The 20,906-nt window shown below is 41.0% G+C and overlaps 2 protein-coding genes across 3 annotated transcripts; one reads left to right on the forward strand and one right to left on the reverse strand.

Moving 5' to 3' along the window:
- Positions 1 to 557: 557 nt before the first annotated feature.
- LOC137605458 (lactase/phlorizin hydrolase-like) lies at positions 558 to 11,414 on the forward strand. The gene is made up of 17 exons (XM_068330160.1): positions 558 to 1,158; positions 1,998 to 2,068; positions 2,718 to 2,795; positions 2,902 to 2,995; positions 3,442 to 3,499; positions 3,613 to 4,291; positions 4,385 to 5,033; positions 5,266 to 6,819; positions 6,906 to 7,174; positions 7,255 to 7,545; positions 7,634 to 7,832; positions 7,986 to 8,188; positions 8,286 to 8,392; positions 8,489 to 8,620; positions 9,120 to 9,343; positions 9,617 to 9,853; positions 11,194 to 11,414. Exons 1-17 carry the CDS (start codon positions 558 to 560, stop codon positions 11,412 to 11,414), a joined length of 5,667 nt encoding a protein of 1,888 aa, XP_068186261.1.
- Positions 11,415 to 11,747: 333 nt separating this feature from the next.
- Positions 11,748 to 19,841, reverse strand: LOC137604825 (gap junction gamma-1 protein-like). 2 transcript variants are annotated; one of them, XM_068328964.1, is made up of 3 exons: positions 19,704 to 19,841; positions 13,146 to 14,324; positions 11,748 to 13,058 (listed from the first exon to the last, which is right to left on the reverse strand). In XM_068328964.1, exons 2-3 carry the CDS (start codon positions 14,290 to 14,292, stop codon positions 13,045 to 13,047), a joined length of 1,161 nt encoding a protein of 386 aa, XP_068185065.1. In that variant the 5' UTR covers positions 14,293 to 14,324; positions 19,704 to 19,841; the 3' UTR covers positions 11,748 to 13,044. The 2 variants fall into 2 exon arrangements, with proteins under 2 accessions (XP_068185065.1, XP_068185066.1); XM_068328965.1 differs by lacking the exon at positions 19,704 to 19,841 and having other exon boundaries at positions 13,146 to 14,052; positions 14,148 to 14,281.
- Between the last annotated feature and the right edge of the window lie 1,065 nt (positions 19,842 to 20,906).

Raw genomic sequence — 20,906 nt, forward strand, 5'->3', positions numbered from 1 at the left:
AAATCCTAAGCATTTCCCTCCACTAATTCATTTAAATCTGTGTATGAGAGCTCTTTATCAAGTAATCCATCTGATGGGTGTGACATCAAGATGTTGATAATGTGTAGTATCTCATTTTAAAAGACATTCATTACTAACTTAAGTAGGCACTGGAGATGACTAGAGACTAAAGTTCAGTATCTGTGTGACCACAATTTGCATTTTGCAGTGTGAGTGTTGGAACACATATCTGTACACCTCAATCCACCTCAATCATTAGAATTCTCCATCTACTCCCTTTGATACTAAATCTGCATCCTATAAAGGAAACACTTTGATAAGTATTTGAAACACATACAACTTCCTGTTGAGTTTAATCTTTAGGACATGAGTGATGCAGTTATCATTTGTGAGTCCAGAGGTTTCCTGACTAGATGACCTGACTGCAATAAAACCTTGAAACGTGAACTGTTGCAATGCATTATCAATCTTAATTGTGCAACAATGCAATAAGTAAGCATCAGAATAAAAAGCTTGACCATAGATAGATAATATTAGTCCATCCTTCTCAATCCACAATGAAGAATCTGTGGTGGGTTTTGTGTCTGTCCGTTTATCTGAATGGTTGCCAGAGCAGTGAGGTGAATGGACAGGAGGACTTCATGTTTGTTGCCGGCCCTCTGAAAAAGCAGCTGAGGGGAAGCTCTGACAGTGCACTGGGTGATGACTTTGACTGCAGTCAACCAATACCTGCGGGCTCCAGACAGTACTTTCAGTACCTTCGGAACAGGGGGGTGACCCATTTCAAACTGCCGCTGTCGTGGTCTCAACTCCTATCTACAGGGCTCTCCACCCAGCATCAAAAGGATGTGGTTACCTGTTACCACATCCTGCTGGAACAACTACAGGAGGTTGGTCTCCAGCCTCTGGTCATTCTTCATGGATCCACAGTGCCGGACACTCTGAAATCGAAGTATGGAGGCTGGGAAAGCCAAGAGGTGGTAGGGATGTTTCAGCAGTATGCTGAGTTTGCGTTCCAGGAGTTTGGAGCTTTGGGGCACTTCTGGCTGACAATAAGTGACTTGCATGATGTCCTTCATGATGTGCTGCCTTTGCAGAATATCCTCCACCTCAATGAGCACATTCATCAGCTCTATCATCAACGGTATCCTGATAAAGGTAAGAATGAACTAATACAAGGTATGAAGTAGTATGTAATATTTTTAGCAGATTTCAGAATTTGTAAAAGCAATGACTATACAGATAACTCCTCATGATGATTTCTTAGCACATGTTGTAAGTTTGAAAGTTGAATTGTTCATAAGTCCTTACTTATTGCATTCCAATCTATACTCACCATTACAGATTATTTAAATGACATCACTACTCTAAACACGAAAGTACTATTACCAGACACAATAACAGGACATAAAGACAACATGTAGATGAAATACTGTAAATTACTGTAGTACCATAATCTAACTTAATCCCTCCCTCTGCTGCATTAATTTTATCCTCAATTGCTGTGAATTCAGATTTATTTATGGTAAAGTTTTGCTCCTTATAATTTAATCCTTGAGGAGGAGAGGAATAAAACACTTCAAGGAACTGTCTGCCATTTTGTGAGCACATCCAATAATAGTCAAGTTTATTTATAAAGCACTGAATCGCACCAGTTGTGCAGTGAAGATTGATTGTGACTGACACCATTGCTAAATACAGTGATACATCTACTTACGAATGTCTCTACTTACGAAATTTTCTACTTACGAAATTTCTCAGCAGGAAAATATTACCTCTACTTATGAAAGAAATTTCAACTTACGTAATGTAAAAACACAGTATCGGCTGATACTCAAATCTCCCACAGGTTCCTGAACGCAAGATTCTCATAGCTGCTCTGCCATTGGCTATTACCTATTACGTATCTTCCTGGACACATTAATTTATGTTTTAGCAATAGAGTTAAATTATTTTCACATTCCATTTACAGCCCATTTATGCTTCCATATTCATAGGAAGACATCTATCGATTGGCCTGAGAGCTGGTGATGCTGCACTTCTTCCTCAAATCAAAAGCTCAACTTCAGTAAGTTGAATATTCTCTCCTCTTTTGTAGTTGCAGGATTTAGACTCAGGTCCTGTTGGTCTTTAAGTGAAAACCATCTGCAGATAGTAAATCATTGTAAAAGTAATGCTCATCATGCAGTTGCTTTATCCATGTAGACATTATGACTATCCAAGATTGTCTGGATGATCATTCTGGTAGTTACTTATTTCCTATATTTATCTCAGTATGTTCCAAAGTCTCAGCCTTGTAAATGTTTTATGGACGTCCTTGTCCTAAATGTTTGAAAAAATGCCCAAAGATTACATGGCTGCCCTCTTAGAAAGATCCATCCCACACAACAAAGCACCATCAATTTACATCTCTGACAGCTTGTGTGTGAAGCAGATAAAGCAGATGGCAATTTGACTTCCTTTGTGGACTAGGTATGCGTCCATATGAACCATCTAAGTTACTTGTTGCTCTGGATCTACCCGATAATAACATGACCATAAATAACTTATTAACACTGACTAAGAAATAGAAATCATTTTTTATGTACTGTAAGAAAAGTGTAATGCTACTGTGATTAAGATGAAAACTGGCTTATTCTTTGATGGCTTTAATGCAAAACTATTTTTCGAGGCAGAAGCATGATATTGTATTTTCCGGTATTTATTATTTTGAACAGATGGATTTCTTGTCAGTCAGTATTGAATTGGATTGTGTTCAAGCACCAAACTTCATAAAGGAGCTGCACAACTTACAGGTACAGTAAATAGTGAGTGAAAAGGTGTTTGTTTACTTTGCACTTCACTATATGTATTTATCATCACACTGTTGTGATTAATAGTCACATGCATGTTGTTTTGTAGATGTCCAGTGGGGATTTTCCTATTCTTTTGTACAAGGTGACTCATAACAATTGTCCCAAAAGTGAATTACAACTCCTTGGCCATTTACTACAGGGTAAATATAATCATCTTACTTTTACTGCTTAAAGCCTGAAGACACAAATAATTTAATTTCAATTATAATCACACTCTTATGACATACACATATTTCAAAATTATGACTTGTTATGAAGGACCAAAGAGATAATGAGTAGCACCAAGTCTCATCAGCTGTAAATCACAGAATTGTAAATCTTTACAGTATAATAATCATGAGGATTATGAGGCAATAATCGATATAAATTGTGTTTGCTGCAGTCATGTGAAGTTTAACAAGGACAACATGTGCGCTGTTGCACAGCTGTTGAAGCTGATTACACAAGATACAAATTAATCTATTTTGCAGCTGATGCCGATTGCATAAGGAAACAGCCATTATACAGTATGACGAAAAGTAATATGAGAAATGTTCATTAAGGTTGATCATAAATTGATATGAGCAAATTTACTTGTTTTCTTCAGTCTTGAACAACAAAGACCTGAATATTGTGGGAATTGACATGATGGATATCACAGAAATGTTGGATAAACTGGACATGCAAGATGTCCCAACCCAGTAAGCCTTAGTCTCAATAAAAAGTTTGCATGCATAAGTTTGCTTCATGTTTTTTTATATGACTATTTTTTCAACAGTCATGGTATTTCCAAGTATCACATGATCAAAGCTTTGAAAAACAGTTATCACAATGTGTGGCATAAGTTTGGAGCCCAGACAATACCAGAGCGAGATGCTTTCCTGAATGAATCCTTTCCTGATGACTTCCAATGGGCCACCTCCAGCGAGTCCTTCAAGGTTGAAGGAGGCTGGTCAGAAGATGGAAAGGGAGAGACCATCTGGGACCGTCTTGGACACGACGGTCTAGCTTTTGCAAATCAGACAGCTGATCTAGCTTGTGACAGTTATCACAAGGTGGAATATGATGTCTACCTTCTGCGAGGCCTTCAAGTCGAAACCTACCAGTTTTCCATCTCATGGGCTCGTATTTTCCCCTCTGGTCACTGGGACAGCCAATCAGAGAAAGGTGCTCGTTACTATGACAATCTGATAAATGCCCTCATTGACTCTGGCATATACCCTGTTGCAACTCTCTACCACTGGGATCTGCCCCAGCAACTTCAGGACTATGGTGGCTGGGCCAATGCCTCCATTATTGAGGCCTTCAAGGACTATGCAGAGTTCTGCTTCTCCAGGTTTGGAGACAGGGTGAAGACCTGGAACACATTCAGTAGCCCCTGGGTGGTGAGCCATGCTGGTTATGGTACAGGTGAGCACCCCCCTGGAGTAAAAGACTATGTGGTTTCTTCCTACCAGGTGAGAGCAAGGGCTGTACCGTAATAAGCGTACTCTATCGTCATGTTTCTAATACAGTCAATCTACAATGTGAACATTGATTCTGAATTTTAGGTCACTCATAACATCCTGAAGTCCCATGCAGAGGCCTGGCATGTCTACAATGACAAGCACAGAAAGACACACGGAGGGAAGGTTGGCATTGCATTGAACTCTGACTGGGCTGAACCCATGGACCCCTCCAAACCTGAAGACATAGCAGCAGCGGATCGCTATCTGCAATTCATGCTGGGCTGGTTTGCTCATCCCGTATTTGTGGATGGAGATTATCCAGCAACACTCAAGACACAGATAGAACAGAAAAGAACAGAGTGCCCCAGTTCTCCGCCAGCAACACTTCCAGTTTTCACTTCTGAAGAGAGACAAAGAATACATGGAACAGCTGACTTTTTTGGATTAAATCACTACACCTCCCGGTTGGTGAACAGCAGTGATGGTGGCTGCACGCCTGGTCCTCAGGGGGTGGGGGACTTCAAGGCACATGTTGACCCTTCTTGGTCCTCCACAGCTTCTGAATGGATCTATTCTACACCTTGGGGTCTCAGGAGACTTCTAAACTACATTTCAACAGAATACTTGAATGTTACCAAAGTGCCTATTCTTATAACTGGGAATGGAATGGCGACTGAATACAGTGAAGACAGTTTTAATGACACTTCCAGAATAGACTACATGAGGAGGTACATCAATGAGGCCCTCAAAGGTAAAATGCAACAAGTAGTTACTTTTGTAAATACTCTTCTAATTTCATATAACTGTATTTACACGTCGGACAAGCTAATCCAAATGTTATATTACATTTTGTGATTAATAGTATGTGTAGCCATTATATTCACTTCTTTATCCTATTGAGCCAATTTGATTTGTAGTCTTTTTATTAAATAACTTTATGGTGAATCAGATTTTGCAGCTGAACTTCTTTACTTCCTCAACAGCTATACACCTGGATGGCGTAAATGTGCAGCAGTTCACAGTCCAGTCACTCATGGATGGTTTTGAAGGTCCACAAGGCTACAGCGAACGGTTTGGATTGCATCATGTCAACTTTGATCTGCCTGACAGACCCAGAACTCCAAAGCAGTCTGCCTACTTTTACTCCAAAGTTATTGTGCAAAATGGCTTTTCCTCCAATAGACCGTTCTTTCATGAAGCACAGCTGACAAACATTGTTTCAAATGAACGTCCTTCAATGCCACCTTCCACCGTCCCATCCCAAGCTAAGAGTGTTTGGAGGAAGTTCTCTGGTCAAAATAATTTTGAGAGAAAACTCTACCACTACGGCACATTCTCAGAAGAATTCAGCTGGGGAGTATCGTCCTCGGCTTACCAGATTGAAGGAGGTTGGAATGTTGATGGGAAAGGACCCAGCATTTGGGATACATTCACACATATACCTGGCAGTATTCCTGAGAATGCAAATGGTGATGTGGCATGTGATAGCTATCACAGACTTGAAGAGGACCTTTATATGCTTCGAGCAATGAGGGTGAAGTCCTACAGATTCTCTCTGTCCTGGTCCAGGATTTTTCCTGATGGTCAACGAACCTCCCTGAACCAGAAAGGTGTTGACTACTACAATCAACTCATTGATGGTCTCAGAGCGTATAACATTACTCCCATGGTGACACTCTACCATTGGGACCTCCCTGAAGCACTGCAAAAACTTGGTGGTTGGGACAGTGTAGACATGATAAACATTTTCAATGACTATTGTGACTTCTGCTTTGCCACCTTTGGAGACAGAGTGAAATTTTGGATGACCTTCAACCAGCCTCACACAATTGCGTGGTCAGGATATGGCCTCGGACAGATCCCACCAAACGTCAAGAATCCAGGAACGGCACCATACAGAGTTGCACACAACCTTATAAAAGCACACGCCAGGGCGTACCACACATATGATGAAAAGTATCGCAAGTCCCAGGGTGGTCGGGTGTCCATTGCTCTCAATGCTGACTGGATTGAGCCTAAAGATGTCAATGTTCCCCGTGAAGTTGTGGCTGCTGACCGTGCTCTGCAGTTTCAGCTGGGCTGGTTTGCACACCCCATTTTCAAAAATGGTGACTATCCTGATGCTATGAAGTGGCAAATTGGAAACAAAAGTGAGCTCCAAGCTCTTCCAGAGACGAGACTACCTTCCTTCACTGATGAAGAAAAGAGCTTCATCCAGGGAACCGCCGACATGTTCTGTGTAAATCACTACACGACAAAGATTGCACAGCATGCCACACTGAGGCTAAAACCTGAGTCCTATGAATATGACAGAGATGTATCTGAATCAGAGGAAAAAGATTCACCGAGTACTGCCATCAGCAACCAAAGAGCTGCCGCCTGGGGTCTGAGAAGACTTCTGAACTGGATCAAAGAGGAGTATGGAGAACCAGAGATTTACATTACTGAGAATGGAGTAGCTACAGAAACTAAGACCATTTGGGATGACACTGCCAGAGTATTCTATTACAAGACTTATATTAATGAGGCATTAAAAGGTAAACAGACATAACTACTTTTGCCTAAATAATCATGATTTACATGAATTATACACTTATGTTAATGTGTGACTTTGAATGTACAGCCTCTGATCTTGATGGGGTCAAGGTGAAAGGATTCAGTGCAGCATCTCTCATGGATTCCTTTGAGTGGCTCAATGGGTACAATCTTGGATTTGGATTACACCATGTGAATTTCGCTAACCCAAACAGACCAAGGACACCTAAGTATTCAGCTCATTTCTATTCTAAAGTCATAAAAGATAATGGTTTCCCAGCAACAGGTGATGACAAGCAACTTTATGGACATTTCCGTAAAGATTTCATTTGGAGTACTGCAACAGCCTCCTATCAGGTAATTATTGAGAAGAGACCATGTCTTCATAGCTGGAGGCTAGAACATCACAAATTACCACAGTCTGTTTTTGTCTCTAGATTGAAGGAGGGTGGAGAGCAGATGGAAAAGGTCTCAGCATTTGGGACAAGTTTGCTCATACTCCTCTACGAGTTTTTAATGATGACAATGGGGACATAGCATGTGAAAGTTACCACAAAGTAGAAGAGGATGTTGCTATCTTGAAGCAACTTAAGGTGACCCATTATCGTTTCTCCATATCCTGGCCAAGGGTACTTCCTGATGGCACCACAAGACATATTAATGAGGCTGGACTCAAGTACTACCACAGACTTGTGGATGCACTACTTACTGCAAACATCCAACCTCATGTATGTGTTATTCAAGGAATGATTACAGTACAAAATAGTAAATTAGTAATTTCCGCAGGTTTTAACTTAAATTTTCCTTTTCTGTTAGGTCACTCTCTACCACTGGGATCTTCCACAAGCTCTACAGGATGGTGGGGGCTGGGAAAATGAGACTATTGTTGTCTATTTTAAGGATTATGCTGACCTCATATTTAAACATCTTGGCCCCAAAGTAAAATTTTGGATCACCATTAATGAGCCATACAATATAGCCAATGTAGGCCATGGCTATGGAGCAGCTGCCCCAGGTATAATATAGTGATAAACTATTACTCATGGCAAAGTTATTTTTAAAGGGCTGTCCAGAGACACTCATGGGTCCTTCAAGGGATTCCGATGTTACAACAGGTAAAAAGAGAAAAAGCTTACTAACACAACAATTGCTCCTCCTTTGTTCCTAGGCATCAGTTTAAGACCAGGCACTCTGCCATACATTGTGGGTCACAACCTCCTCAAGGCACATGCTGAGGCCTGGCATCTCTACAATGACAAGTACCGAGCATCACAGAAAGGAGTTATTTCCATCACCATCAATTCTGACTGGTCAGAACCTAGAAATCCTCATAAGCAGGAGGACATTGACGCAGCAAGACGTGTGGTGCAGGTAATGAAAGACCAGGAAATACTTTCAGGTCTCTCATAGTTTGCAGAATTTTCCTTTGTAATCACATTTCTGTTCTATTATATGTCTGCTTTTGAAGTTTTACATTGGCTGGTTTGCTCATCCAGTATTTAATGGAGACTACAGCAACATGATGAAAACAATCATTCGAGAGCGAAGCTTGGCTGGTGGTCTGCCAAAATCTCGGTACTATAAAGCGTGACGTCTGAAAGAGCAATAATGCAATTATGTTTTATCTGCTAACTTGATTGTGCTTTAATGTGCTATATACAATCTATTAAGGCTCCCAGAGTTCACTCCAGAGGAGGTTAAGAGGATTAAGGGTACCTATGACTATTTCGGGTTCAACCATTACACCACTGTCCTTGCATTCCCTGTGGATTATGGAAATCTTCAGCATTATGATGCTGATAGGTAAGCCTGTAACAATACACATATAAAGTGGTAAGGGCAAATATACATAGTGTCATGGTTTTCATTAATGGAAGATGCAACCAAAAAGCATGACAGGAAAGTAGGCTGATGTAGAATCAAAGTTTGTATTTAATTCAGATTTCAGAATACCAGGTAGGTAGAGTCCAGGGCCAGGCAGAATCAAGACAATCTGGTCTGACAGGAAAGTAAGATGAGTGCTAAAAATCTGGCAGGGAACTAATGGTTGAGCAGAGTGTAGTGTTTATAGGGTGGAGACAGTCTTGGAGATGGGTTGCAGATGACAGGGAAGGTGAAGGAGATGAGCCTGACTGAGAAGGCTCTGAAATGACAGGAGTTACCATTGCAGAGAAACACTCAAAATGCAAAGTCATGACACAGTAACATTGGCTGAAAATTATGTGTCTACTTTACTTAAATGAGTCCTCTAACTAAATCATACCTTTTGTGAAACTAAATATCACTAATTCCATCTATTCAGGGGTGCTGGAACTATTGCTGATCGTACCTGGCTGGATTCTGGCTCATCTTGGCTAAAGGTCTCACCTTTTGGATTCCGAAGGATATTAAATTTCATTAAGGAGGAGTACAGAAATCCATCTATTATCATAACAGAAAATGGCATATCAGAGCGAGGACCTATTGACCTAAATGACATACATAGGAGCTACTATTACGAGCAATACATCAACCAGGCGCTCAAAGGTATCAAACTCCAATTCTCAGTATATATATATATATATATATATATATATATATATATATATACACATATATATACATATACATATATACATACATATATATATATACACATATATACATATACATACATACATATATGTATATATATACACACATATATATACATATATATATATACATATACACATATATATATATACACACACACACACACACACACACGTAGTTCTTTTCTGTAGTACTTTGATGAAGGTGCTCTTTTTATCCTCCCAGCTTACCTGCTCGATGATGTGGATATCCGCGGATACACAGCCTGGTCACTGATGGACAACCTTGAATGGGCAACTGGTTTTTCAGAGAGATTTGGACTCTTCTATGTAAATCAGTCAGACACCAATCTGCCTCGAGTGGCCAAGACTTCTGTTGCCCGCTATTCCACGATCATCAAATGCAATGGATTCCCAGACCCTTCCTTAGGACCCCATGAGTGCTTGAACCCAGACCCTGAAGGTAGGTTGATTAAGAGTTGCACTTAAACCTGCTGAGTGGTCAATGTAAAGACTTTGTAATCCTACACACTGACCTCCAACATTTGCACCATTTCATGTATGTCTAGAAAACCATAATGAAAACATGACCTACACTTCTCTCCCTGAGTTACTCGGATGTAACTAATGAAAAAACGCTCGTCCCACACTGTCACTAAACCAAGAGGTAAAAGCAACTAGTACTTGTCAATCACATGTAGCGAAGGTCAGTTAAGGTAAACGCAATGCCACCATCTTGTGTTTGATTGTGACATACTCACACAGCATTAGGAGTCACACCCATAGTATATACTTTGGGGAAGACTTAAAAGAACACACAATCACAATTTGATGTTCTTTATGTCCCTTAAATATGAAGATAAAGCACATTTAGGCCTTGTTAGCACTATAAATGTGCTTAAAAATTTGATCTGGTCAATACATGTAAAATTCACAAAATAAAGTATTACTAAATGACTACTAAAAATACAAAAATAATCAGATAAAAATTAAATAAACAAAATTGATAAATTGTTTAAATAATTTTCATGAAAGTTGATCCTGTACACAGGCTAGCTTAGCATAAACACCGACTGCATGAGTAAAAAGTGGCTTTATATTTTTCTTGCCTATAAAAAATGAGAAACAAGACTGTCTCATTTAAAACTCACTAAGTAAACTTAAAAATATATAGAACTAAATACACTCACCGGACACTTTATTAAGTTCAATTTGCGAGTACCGTGATGGACCCTTTTGCCTTCAGAACTGCCTTTATCCTTCGTAGCATAGATTCAACCACGTACTGGAAACATTCCTCAGTCTGGTCCATATCGACATGACAGCATAACGCACTTACTGCAGATTTGTCAGTAGCACATCAATGATGTGATGTGATTGGCTGATTAGAAATTTGAGTTAACAAGCAGTTGGGCAGGTGTGCCTAATAAAATGGCCGATGAGTGTATAATTAGATACATATTGAATAGTTTTGTTTTATCAGGTTTTCTCAGTCAAAGAACTGTTCCCTCGATTTCTTGTGTCCACAATAAGTTAAGCTTTCTTAAAACCATTTTCATTGCAGTCACTTCGCATTTAGGACAAGTGGAAACATTTATACTTATACCTCACGCTTATGGGTCACGAAGTTTTAACCCCAACATGTCAAATTGTTCTCCCAATATGACACTATTTGACAAACACAACATTCAGTGATCATTAATGTTTGTGTATTACTATTTTTTTCTCACTTCCAAGATATGAAAGTTTGGTTTCATTTTTTCAGGAGCCTGCTTTAAACAAATGTAACCATCTTTCCTTCAGCTACAAGTCAACCCATCACACCCCCTCCTCCTGACAACACAGTGAGCTTCCTAGGTTTGACCCTCTCTACCGGGGATGCTGAGACTGGACTGTACACCACGTTTGTTCTACTGGTTGTTGCAGTGTTTGGAGCCATTTGCTCAGTCTTCTGTTTTTTCAAGGCAGAAAAGGCCAGAAAGCTTAAGCAGTACGATGAAATAAACCTCCAGAGGAAGTTGTAACAGCAGTTTTAATTTATGTTCATTAAATACCTGACACCTCATCTGTGTCAAGCAAGGGTTTTCTTTTTGTGACTGCTGCTTAATCATTTAAGTCCTTTCACAGAATTCAGAATTCATGATCATCAAGATTTTCAGATGCTAGGAGACGCCAATAATCAAGTTTTAGGTTTGGAGGGCAGTCAGAAGATTAAAAGTAATATAGGTCACTGTTTGCTGGATGGCATATTGCCCATTCCAAAGTTCTAGCCATTAGTACCTGGAATAAGGAATGCAACAAATATACTACTTTAAGCAATGAAAGCAGACAAATCACTCGAGACCATGCATTTGTTTCACAAATTTATTGTAAAAACTAAGCACAAAGTTCTATTAATACAAAAAAAGTAGAAAAAGTAGAAAAGCATTGCTCAAAAATAACTTGAGATGAAAACATTTGACGGCACTGTGGGCGTGATACAAAATATGGCATCTTAGAGCGCATTCAAGGCATTGAATTCACATTGAAATTGTGTCCACCTGCAACCTCTCGGGAGATTGAGGAGCAGTAAGAACATTTGATCCAAAAATATCACACAGCATCCACCATGAATGAGGGAAAATTTAAGTTACTTACAGATGAAATTATAATCTCAGTTGCAGGTGATGTATTCCAAAAATGTATTAAATAAAATGATGCCAACTCAAATGGTACCCACACATCTTCAGAATACAGTCCATGGACTGATTTGGGTTTCGGGGAGCTAAGACAGCAGTGAAAGGCATTCTTTAAAATCCAAAAAATAAGCCAGTGACCGAGCTTCTCTCAAGTCCACAATACTCAAAACTGATAACAAATAAAGAACAGTATCAAATACACATTTGAACATTACAAGACAATATCAAGAGTTACATGGTTTTCAAGCATTACCCAGGTTTGTTTATTCCTTTGGACAAAGGCACCCCAAGTGTGTTCCGTTTGAAGGAACCAGGCTTGGGAATGTTGACTGAACAGCCAACATTGACATCATTTGACAAAACAACCTTGTACGAAAAAGAACACAACTTCATCAGCATGACACCAAGTCCAGTACCTTTCTTTTGATAGTGGTGCCTTGTCAACCTTTTATTTGCGTCCATGAGCACTCAGACTTTCTTGCCAAGTTCAAGAATCTTACAGCTTAAACACATTTTTTGCACAATTGGCTTGGTCTTACCTCAACACAATATCATCAAACAGTTCCAGTTAAGGTCTAAGGTAAACTTGAGATGCACTGACTGAACTTCCAACAAAGAATAAAGTTAAATGACTAATAGCTCTAAATCTCTCCTAATACAAACAGAAAAAGAATAGCTGCCCTGAGGGAGATGTACATGTTAAAATATTTTTGCTGTTTGACGGTAGTTTGTTAGCACTTTGGATCCTTTGACAGGCTGGTGTCTCCATTATTGCTGGGTTGAGACGACCATTTTCTTCCTTGTTCGACTCAATGCTCGACGACAACACTGGAAGGCTTGGGCTGACTTCATCCACCTCAAGCAAAAATCATATCTCACACGTACAAAAACGCACACACACACTTTGTTCCCTTACGCCCGCTCACAGTTCCTGATGCGGGTTTAAACCTTGTGTCACCTGGGCTGTTTTATGCACTCATGCATGCAGACCTGTGAACAGAGACAATAACTGTCACACAACATTTGATGTTACTGTCCCCAGTTATATCAAAATTTATGAAAGGTTGAAAGTCTCACCCTTTTCACATGTACTGCTCTGCTTCTCTTGGGCAAAGTTCAGCCTGTTTTGCTCTACAGCAGTTCCGTTGGATTCTGGGCTGCTGCTGCGTGATGGGCTACTCTCCTCATTCTGATAAGCCAAATCTAGATGCTGCTGGGCAAGTTTTAGGTGCCTACGCAACCTCTCCAACTCCCGTGATGAAGCCTCGTCCCCAAAAGACTCACGACCCGAGTCCCCTAGGTTGTCTCTGAAACCAATCTTTCCTGGCGGGTCTTTCTTCAGAGCTGTGTGGTATCCTGGAGGTGCAGAGGGCTGGCGGCAAATTGAAGACCTCTGGCTGGCCAGAGCTGGGTGACGAGGGGTTGGAGGTCGCTGCCTTGGTTTGCAAAAACAGTCCCGAATGCCACTGATGCCCAGGTGGAGGATCTCCAACATGGTGAAGAGCAGACACAGGGCGCTGACAGCATACATAATGAGCAGGAAGATGGTTTTTTCGGTGGGACGCGAGACAAAACAATCCACAGTATGTGGGCAAGGAGACCGTGTGCACACATAGGATGGTGTCACTTCCAGCCCATACAGAATATACTGCCCAAACAGGAAAGCGACTTCAAAAATGGCACGAGACAGTAGCTGGAACACGTAGACTTTCATCAAGCCGTCTCGCTTAATGCGACGACGACCATCATGCTTTTTGGTAGGTTTCTCCAAGGTCTCCTTTTCTTTCTCTGGTTCAATCTCTTCCAGGATCATGGGGTCTTCCTCCCCATTATCTTCTGCTTCCTCATAGTCCCGGTTGGCACCACGGCTGACTATGGGCATCTTCTTCCTTCCCCGTGGCCGGTAGTCATCATCTTCCATACGGGCAATCTTATGCATAGCAAAGCCAAGATACATGATGGTTGGAGTGGTGATCATAATCACCTGGAAAACCCAAAATCGAATGTGTGATAAAGGTGCAAAAGCATCATAACACACATTTTCACAACCAGGCTGCTGTGTGTTGCACACAAATTTACTTTGTTCATCATAGTATATTGACTCGCCCCCCACTGCTGTCAGGACGATGCGAAAGACAATGAGGAGGGTCAGCCAGATCTTGCCAACAAATGTGGAGTGATTGGAAATCTCATCCAAAAGACGTGTAAGAAAGCTCCAACTCATTTTGACTCTCGGATTGCCGGCAACAGCTCAACCTGGAAAAAAAAACATTCATTTAGTCTTGAGTCTTAAAGAAGGATGCAACAACTTCAACATTCTACATAAAAGACAACAGGATCTCAAAGAATACGATGTAAATCATGGTATTATGGGAGAAAAAAAAATCTAAAAAAAACATGTCCCTCAGTACCATGTGTTACTGCACATCAGCCATTAGGCGGTGCCATTGTACCAGACGGAAACATCCCTTGCAACATTCAGGAGGTTGAGCGCATTCATTGCTCAGGCAAACGTCCCTGAAAGAGCCCGAGCGACATTTTACCACATCCAGATCCCCATCTCTTGTTTAAAACCATGATTAAATTCTCTGATGTGTATCACACTAAAAACATGACACAAGTTCATGTTCAGATCTAATGGAGGCTTCAAAACTATAGAATGCCTAACTGGCATTAACAAGTTAAAAAAATCCATTCCATATACTGCACATTTGGTGCACATGTCACACTAGCTGGTGGTTGGGGTTTGACTGGGATTACCAACTCTAACAGTCAAAGGTGGCTAGGAAAAACCTTTAAGAGGCAACAAGCTGTGGTTTCACACCTACTGTGACCCACCAACAGACTTCTGAGTAATTATCTCCTGCTATAAACTTCCACGCTTGTACTAAGTAGATACTATCATAGACCACAGAACTATTTCCTTTCGGGTCTTTATAGAATTCAAATTGTGGCTGTTCTAATCTCAAACCAATTCTTCACCATTTTCACACTGAAACCACTTTTTTTTTCATGAGTTGGGGGAAGAAGTAGCTACAGAATGTACCTTGGTTTTTCTGTAGAGCTGTACATGTGAAGAACTGAACAGGTACTGGCATTGAGACCTGGAAAAATCAGGCACCGTTCACACGATGCCAGATTTTTTTGAAAAAGCAACTTTTTGAAAACGCATCGAAAACGATTTGCGTCCACACGACAGCGTTTTCCAAAAAATCTCCGTCCACATGTAAACGCAGCAGTGCGTTTTGGAAGACTGCTATATAAGCATGCCAAACCATGTGGTGGCAGTGCTGAGTCAAATTTTATCCAATAGGAATCCTCCGTGTTTTGTTGTCATAAAACGCCTGCAAGAATGCTGCCGTCAACAAGGTTGGTACATCCATCATGTTTGTACACACAGGCCCATAAATATGACGTCACAGCGGTTTTCGTCGCAGGCAAGATGCCATTGTTTTAAAAAGTTGCGGATAGGCCGCCCACATGACAACGCAAACCCAGTGATTTTTTAAAAAATCCACCTCGGCCAGCGTTTTCCAAAAGTTGCGTTTTCGTTCCGGATATCTGCGTTGTCGTGTGGACAGAAGGTGTAAACGCAACAAAAAAGTTACGTTTTCAAAAAGTTCCGGCATTGTGTGGACAGGGCCTCTGTGGTTTGAAAGATAAAAGCAAAACTTAAGTCACAGCTTCTAGCGAGTCCGGATCTTAAAGATGCTCAAGACCAGCGGTCCCCAACCTTTTTTGCCCCACGGACCAGTTTCATCAGACAATATTTTCACGGACCGGTCTTCATTTGCTCGATAATCGTTAATGACGCCAGGACAGCTGTAGTCTAATAATAAATCGTCCGCAAATCAACTGACTACACTGATGAGGTTTTAATTTGAAATTTGGCGACTTACAATCAGTGCATTAAACGTAGGAGAAATATTGATCATGTCCAATAGAAAGGTGAACAAGTCAATCAAATAATAGTAATTACAATAATGAGAATTAGTGGATGTGGACCCCTGATCTAGGGGTAACGGGAGACAATGACCCCTGAAGTGTGTTCCATAGGTCTGCTCTACTCCAGTTTGGTTTGGTTTTCGGTCACAGCAGAAAATCGCTTCACAAAGACAGGAGGTTGGAAATGGAAGCAGATTTTTCGATACTTTTTGGGCGATCTCAGGATAATCTGCCTGGACTTTAATCCAGAACACTGGTGCGTTTATGGGCGCTTCATTTTGTGTTTGTTGATAACCTGTCACGTGACCGAGACCCGTCAAGCGGGACAGATGCATGAATTTGTCAGTGCGTCATTCCACACAGACGTCACTTTTCAAATTTAACATCTTTCAGACTCCGAAATAAATAAAACGGAAGTAATGTAAATAAGTTATTCTTTCTGAGCGGCCCGGTACCAAATGACCCACGGACCGGTACCGGTCTGCGGCCCGGGGGTTGGGGACCACTGCTCAAGACTACCTGGGCACCGTGTTTAAAATATAGCAGTCATAGCTAATAAATACGTCTGCAGCGCTCACAGACTAGAATTAGATGATGTGTATCTTCAAGACAAAAGCACATTTGTGACACAAGCTGGGACATTCATCTGAGACAAGTCCTTCGGTCTCCCAGATGTCCTCCTGGGTAGCACGTCAGGTTAAGATAAGAAGCCAAATCTAACCTCCAGACACAAAGGTTAAAGGCCATAAAGATAAGGTCAGGCTCCGCAAATTCAGTAATCATTTATCTGCCTAAAATATTATCACTGGACTCATTAAACACTGGAAAGGAAGTAGCTTAACAGCGAAGCCAATCACCCATTAATGTCACCTAAGGTGATGCATAAACATACTCATCTCATAAAACCAGCAATACTGTGAGTAAATAACACATCTGGAGTTCACTTGAAAAAAGTTAGAATATTTTTTTCAGAACTGGAACATTTTTTCTAAGGAATGGTAACTCAAAGTGTGACTGGGAGAGCTGTATCAACTGGTTGTTGTATTTGGATGGACCTGCCCTTACATCAACAGAGCAGTGAACACAAGTTCCTACTGAGCCACTGCACTACCGGTAATGTCAAGGTCATGAAGGCTCAATTTCTGGGCCACTGACTGCTCTATCAGTCTGAAGAAATGATTGATTTTCAGTCTGTGCCAATTAAGAGTTCTTATTCTTCAGTTTGGTTAAACGATCACTGACTTTCACTATTCACTCTGCAGTCCTGCAAGAATCCTGCAGCCACACTTCAACAGAAGTGTAAGAAAAGTATTCCAACTTAAATCGCAGGTGTCATGAAAACGGTGTCCTTATTGTGGATTTTTTTCCCTATGTAATATTAGAAATCAGCCGTATTCCCTGTATCCACTACCTTAGATGTAATCTACTTTAATATATCAATCTAGAAGTGACATGGTAAGGACAACAGTTGGGATTTGCCCTGGGGTACATTCAGAATTGGCATCCACTCAGGAAAAACCACATAATGATCGGAAGGTGTGCATTTGCAATCCCTGCGCAGAGTTAGGATGTTTGGTTTGAAAAGAACACAATTTTTAAGAAGCAGCACTTCAAGGGATGAAACTCCTTTCAGCTTTTACTGTAGATGCCTTCACAAATATGACAAATCTCAACTTTAAATGGCTCAAAATTGTCAAACTGTTGTGCCTTTATTCAGCCCCTGCATTCTTGGTGAACACAAGTGTGTTTAAGTATTGTCTTTGTGATTGCAGTAGAGGTTGTAACATCTTTGAAAAAAACGTGGTAAAAAACAAATGGGAGTCTTGTGGAGTCTTACAACAAAACTAGAGTACAGTACTTAGCAAAACATTCTGCATGGAACCATGGTCTTGATGTTTGATGGCTCAGAGGAAGGTCAAGTTAAAAACTTGTGTGAAACATCTCAGAACCCAGCAGTTCCACACGGGCTTACTTCTGATAAGCTTTTTATTTAAACCACAATGGCTAAGCGATCAAACAAGCAGCGGATGTTGAATGCTACCTGGTGCTAGATAATACAGTACATACTCTGAATTCCTTAGATAAAGCTATTTAAGAGATGAGAGGAAAAAAACACTACAACCAGAAGAGGATGAACTTGGACTCAATCCAAAGACTGCACAGAAGACCATATGAGCATCTTAGGTAGAGGAAACCAGAAAGGACTCACTGCATGTTAACTTCGATTAGAATAGGACTTTCATCAGGATCTCAAATGTTAAATTCTGTGGTTTAATACTCCAAACCGATTCATGAACTACCATCTTAAACTATTTTTAATTTCAACTTCTTCGGTCCTTTGCGGCACACTGAAACCAGTCTAGTCAGCTAACCCACTGGCACAAAGAGCACCACTGGAACATTGGCGGTACTCCCGGTTGGAAAATGTTAACGTGCTACCCGAGACTAAATGTCACTCCTTACTCCCAAGGAACTGCCTCAGCTCAACATCACAATATAAAAAGGCATAACAATTTCATCGACTTTGTCAAAAACTTTCTCTAGTGGAAAGCATTTGTAAATTTCAGCATTTAGTCACTCCTGTGTATCTAGTTTGTTCGAGATTTTCAGGGGTTAACACTCCAGATCTATTCCTGCAGCCAAATCAAGTGACAAACTGTAGTGTGTGTGTGTGTGTGTGTGTGTGTGTGTGTGTGTGTGTGTGTGTGTGTTGGAATGACAACATGTTAAGGGTGTGGGGGAGGTTTTGTTGTCTAAAGGCAAGGTCTTAAGTCCTATGGTGTGTCTTGTGTTGACCGGACAGACTTAACAATTGTGCGTTTTCTTCATACATAATTATATCACATGCAGCACCGCAAAGGAAACTGTCTCCATGTGAAGTTTCGACACTGGCTGCAGAACAGAGGGGCTTTTGTGGCTCTCACATCTGGGATGCTACTTATGGTTCTCCCCCCTTTATCCAAGAGGCCTGACGCGGAGAGGCCCCGAGCTGAGGAGGAACCAACATTACCAAAATTAGGGTTAAAATAGTGTGGGTGGGAACAAATGTAGGCCTGAATGTCATTAAAAAAACACTATGGTTTAGAAAATAGAATTAATCCCCTATGCGCGCAGGTCTTACGCAGGAACACCTCGTGGCACGCCGTCCCCGTGGCGGGACGCATGGTTCCAAACTCACTAATCGATGGCAGACAAACAAAACGACCAGTGCGCGTCAAGAAAGGAGTCGTGCTCCAACCTTGCCTTAACTATCCATTAGAATGTGTTGCTTCGCAGACGGGTGGGGGCGATTGAGAGCTGTGAAAAGGAAGAGAAAAAAAACATCCCTGCGTTCCTCCATCACCGAATCCAGACAACACATTCTAGAAACTCAGATTAAATTACTTAATACCCGCATACCAGCAGACAGACAGGCATGTGGTGCCACTGACAACATTTTGTTCCAACAAACCACTATAAAGTCACCCAACGCCACCAATAATCATCTAATTAGCGCGTAAACCTGAGTTCCCTGAGCCAGAGCACATTTCTGAGAACACGGGACTGTTTAAGCACAGGAATGCCTGTTACTTCAAAAAGTGTCCACTTCCTGTGTTTTAAAACTTGCAGAAAACGTCCAGAGTTGGGTGATTAAACCGCAGCTGGGAGCTGAAACGCTGCGTAGTGATGCTGCGGAGGCTTTTGTTTTACCTTCAGTGATTTCAGATTCCTCCGCCTCCTGGAAGTTGTGGCTTTTCCTTCTTTTTCTCTTGTTTAACAGAAAGCCCTCCTGCTCCAACATCAAGCCATCCACAGCGGCTCTTCCCTGCCAGGAGTCTGCAATGGTTCTGGGCTGAACTGCTGAGTGAGGACAAAGAGTATTCGCAACCCCCCCCCCATTTCTCCTCCCACCTCCTGCCCCCTCCCCCCCCGTCTGAGCGGAGAGGAAAACGGCTGGCTGCCCCGCACCCTGACGCAATCTCCCGCTCTCCCCCATTCACTGGTAACTTCGTCTTGTGTTCCAATAAAATAACCAACTTTTATTTGGTGAATTAGTCAATAAATTAAAAGTTCATTCGCGGCAAAGAAAGAAAAAAGAAAAGAAAAATGCTCAGTCAGACAGCTGAGAAGTATCAGCACAACTTCACTAACTCTTCTGTTTCAATTTGAATGCTAGGAGTTGTTTCACCAATTTCATTCATTATAGTAAAATATGCAGCAATAGAATGAGCACACAGGAGAGCTTCAGCAAAAAGTTCCACTGGAGGAGCTCAAATAAACTTATTTTATTTGTGTTGTCTTTGTGTTCTTTCCGGAACTATTTTACCTGTTAACACCAGGAGGTCTCTGTGGAGTTTAAAGATGAAGGTCAAAACACAATGAGGTTAAAAGTATTTATGTGAAACGTACAGACACAAGCCACTAATTTTGGCTTAAAAATCTGAGGGTAACGCTACAATAAAATTTCATAAGCGTGAGTTTTAGTCTCAATAACCTGGGATGTCTGACTTTTTCTTACACTATTTTTCACTTTTCACTTCATTTTGTCTACACTGCTCTAAACTTTATTCTATTTCATTCTGTAATAGTGCACATCAACTGTTGTAAAGTATTGTATGTACTAAATATTGGAAGGGGGGGGGTCTTTTATTCTATATGTTTTCTACGCACTACAGCGTCATGCTTGAACAAGTCAAAATTTGCAAAACATTTTTTGGTTTGCTCCAGGCTATGGAGCAAGTCACAAGGAAATGTTGGTGACATGTATGTATACGTAATACTGGATCAGGAAATGTGCATGAAGTTTTTGGCCCCTCTGAATAAAATGTGTCCAATTTCTGACCCTTGATTTAACAAAAAATTCTCGATCCACCACTGGGAAAATGACTGTAATTGAACAATGGGGATTGTGAT

This window comes from Antennarius striatus, chromosome 12, assembly GCF_040054535.1.
Source record: "Antennarius striatus isolate MH-2024 chromosome 12, ASM4005453v1, whole genome shotgun sequence".
NCBI classification, from domain to species: Eukaryota; Metazoa; Chordata; class Actinopteri; order Lophiiformes; family Antennariidae; genus Antennarius; species Antennarius striatus.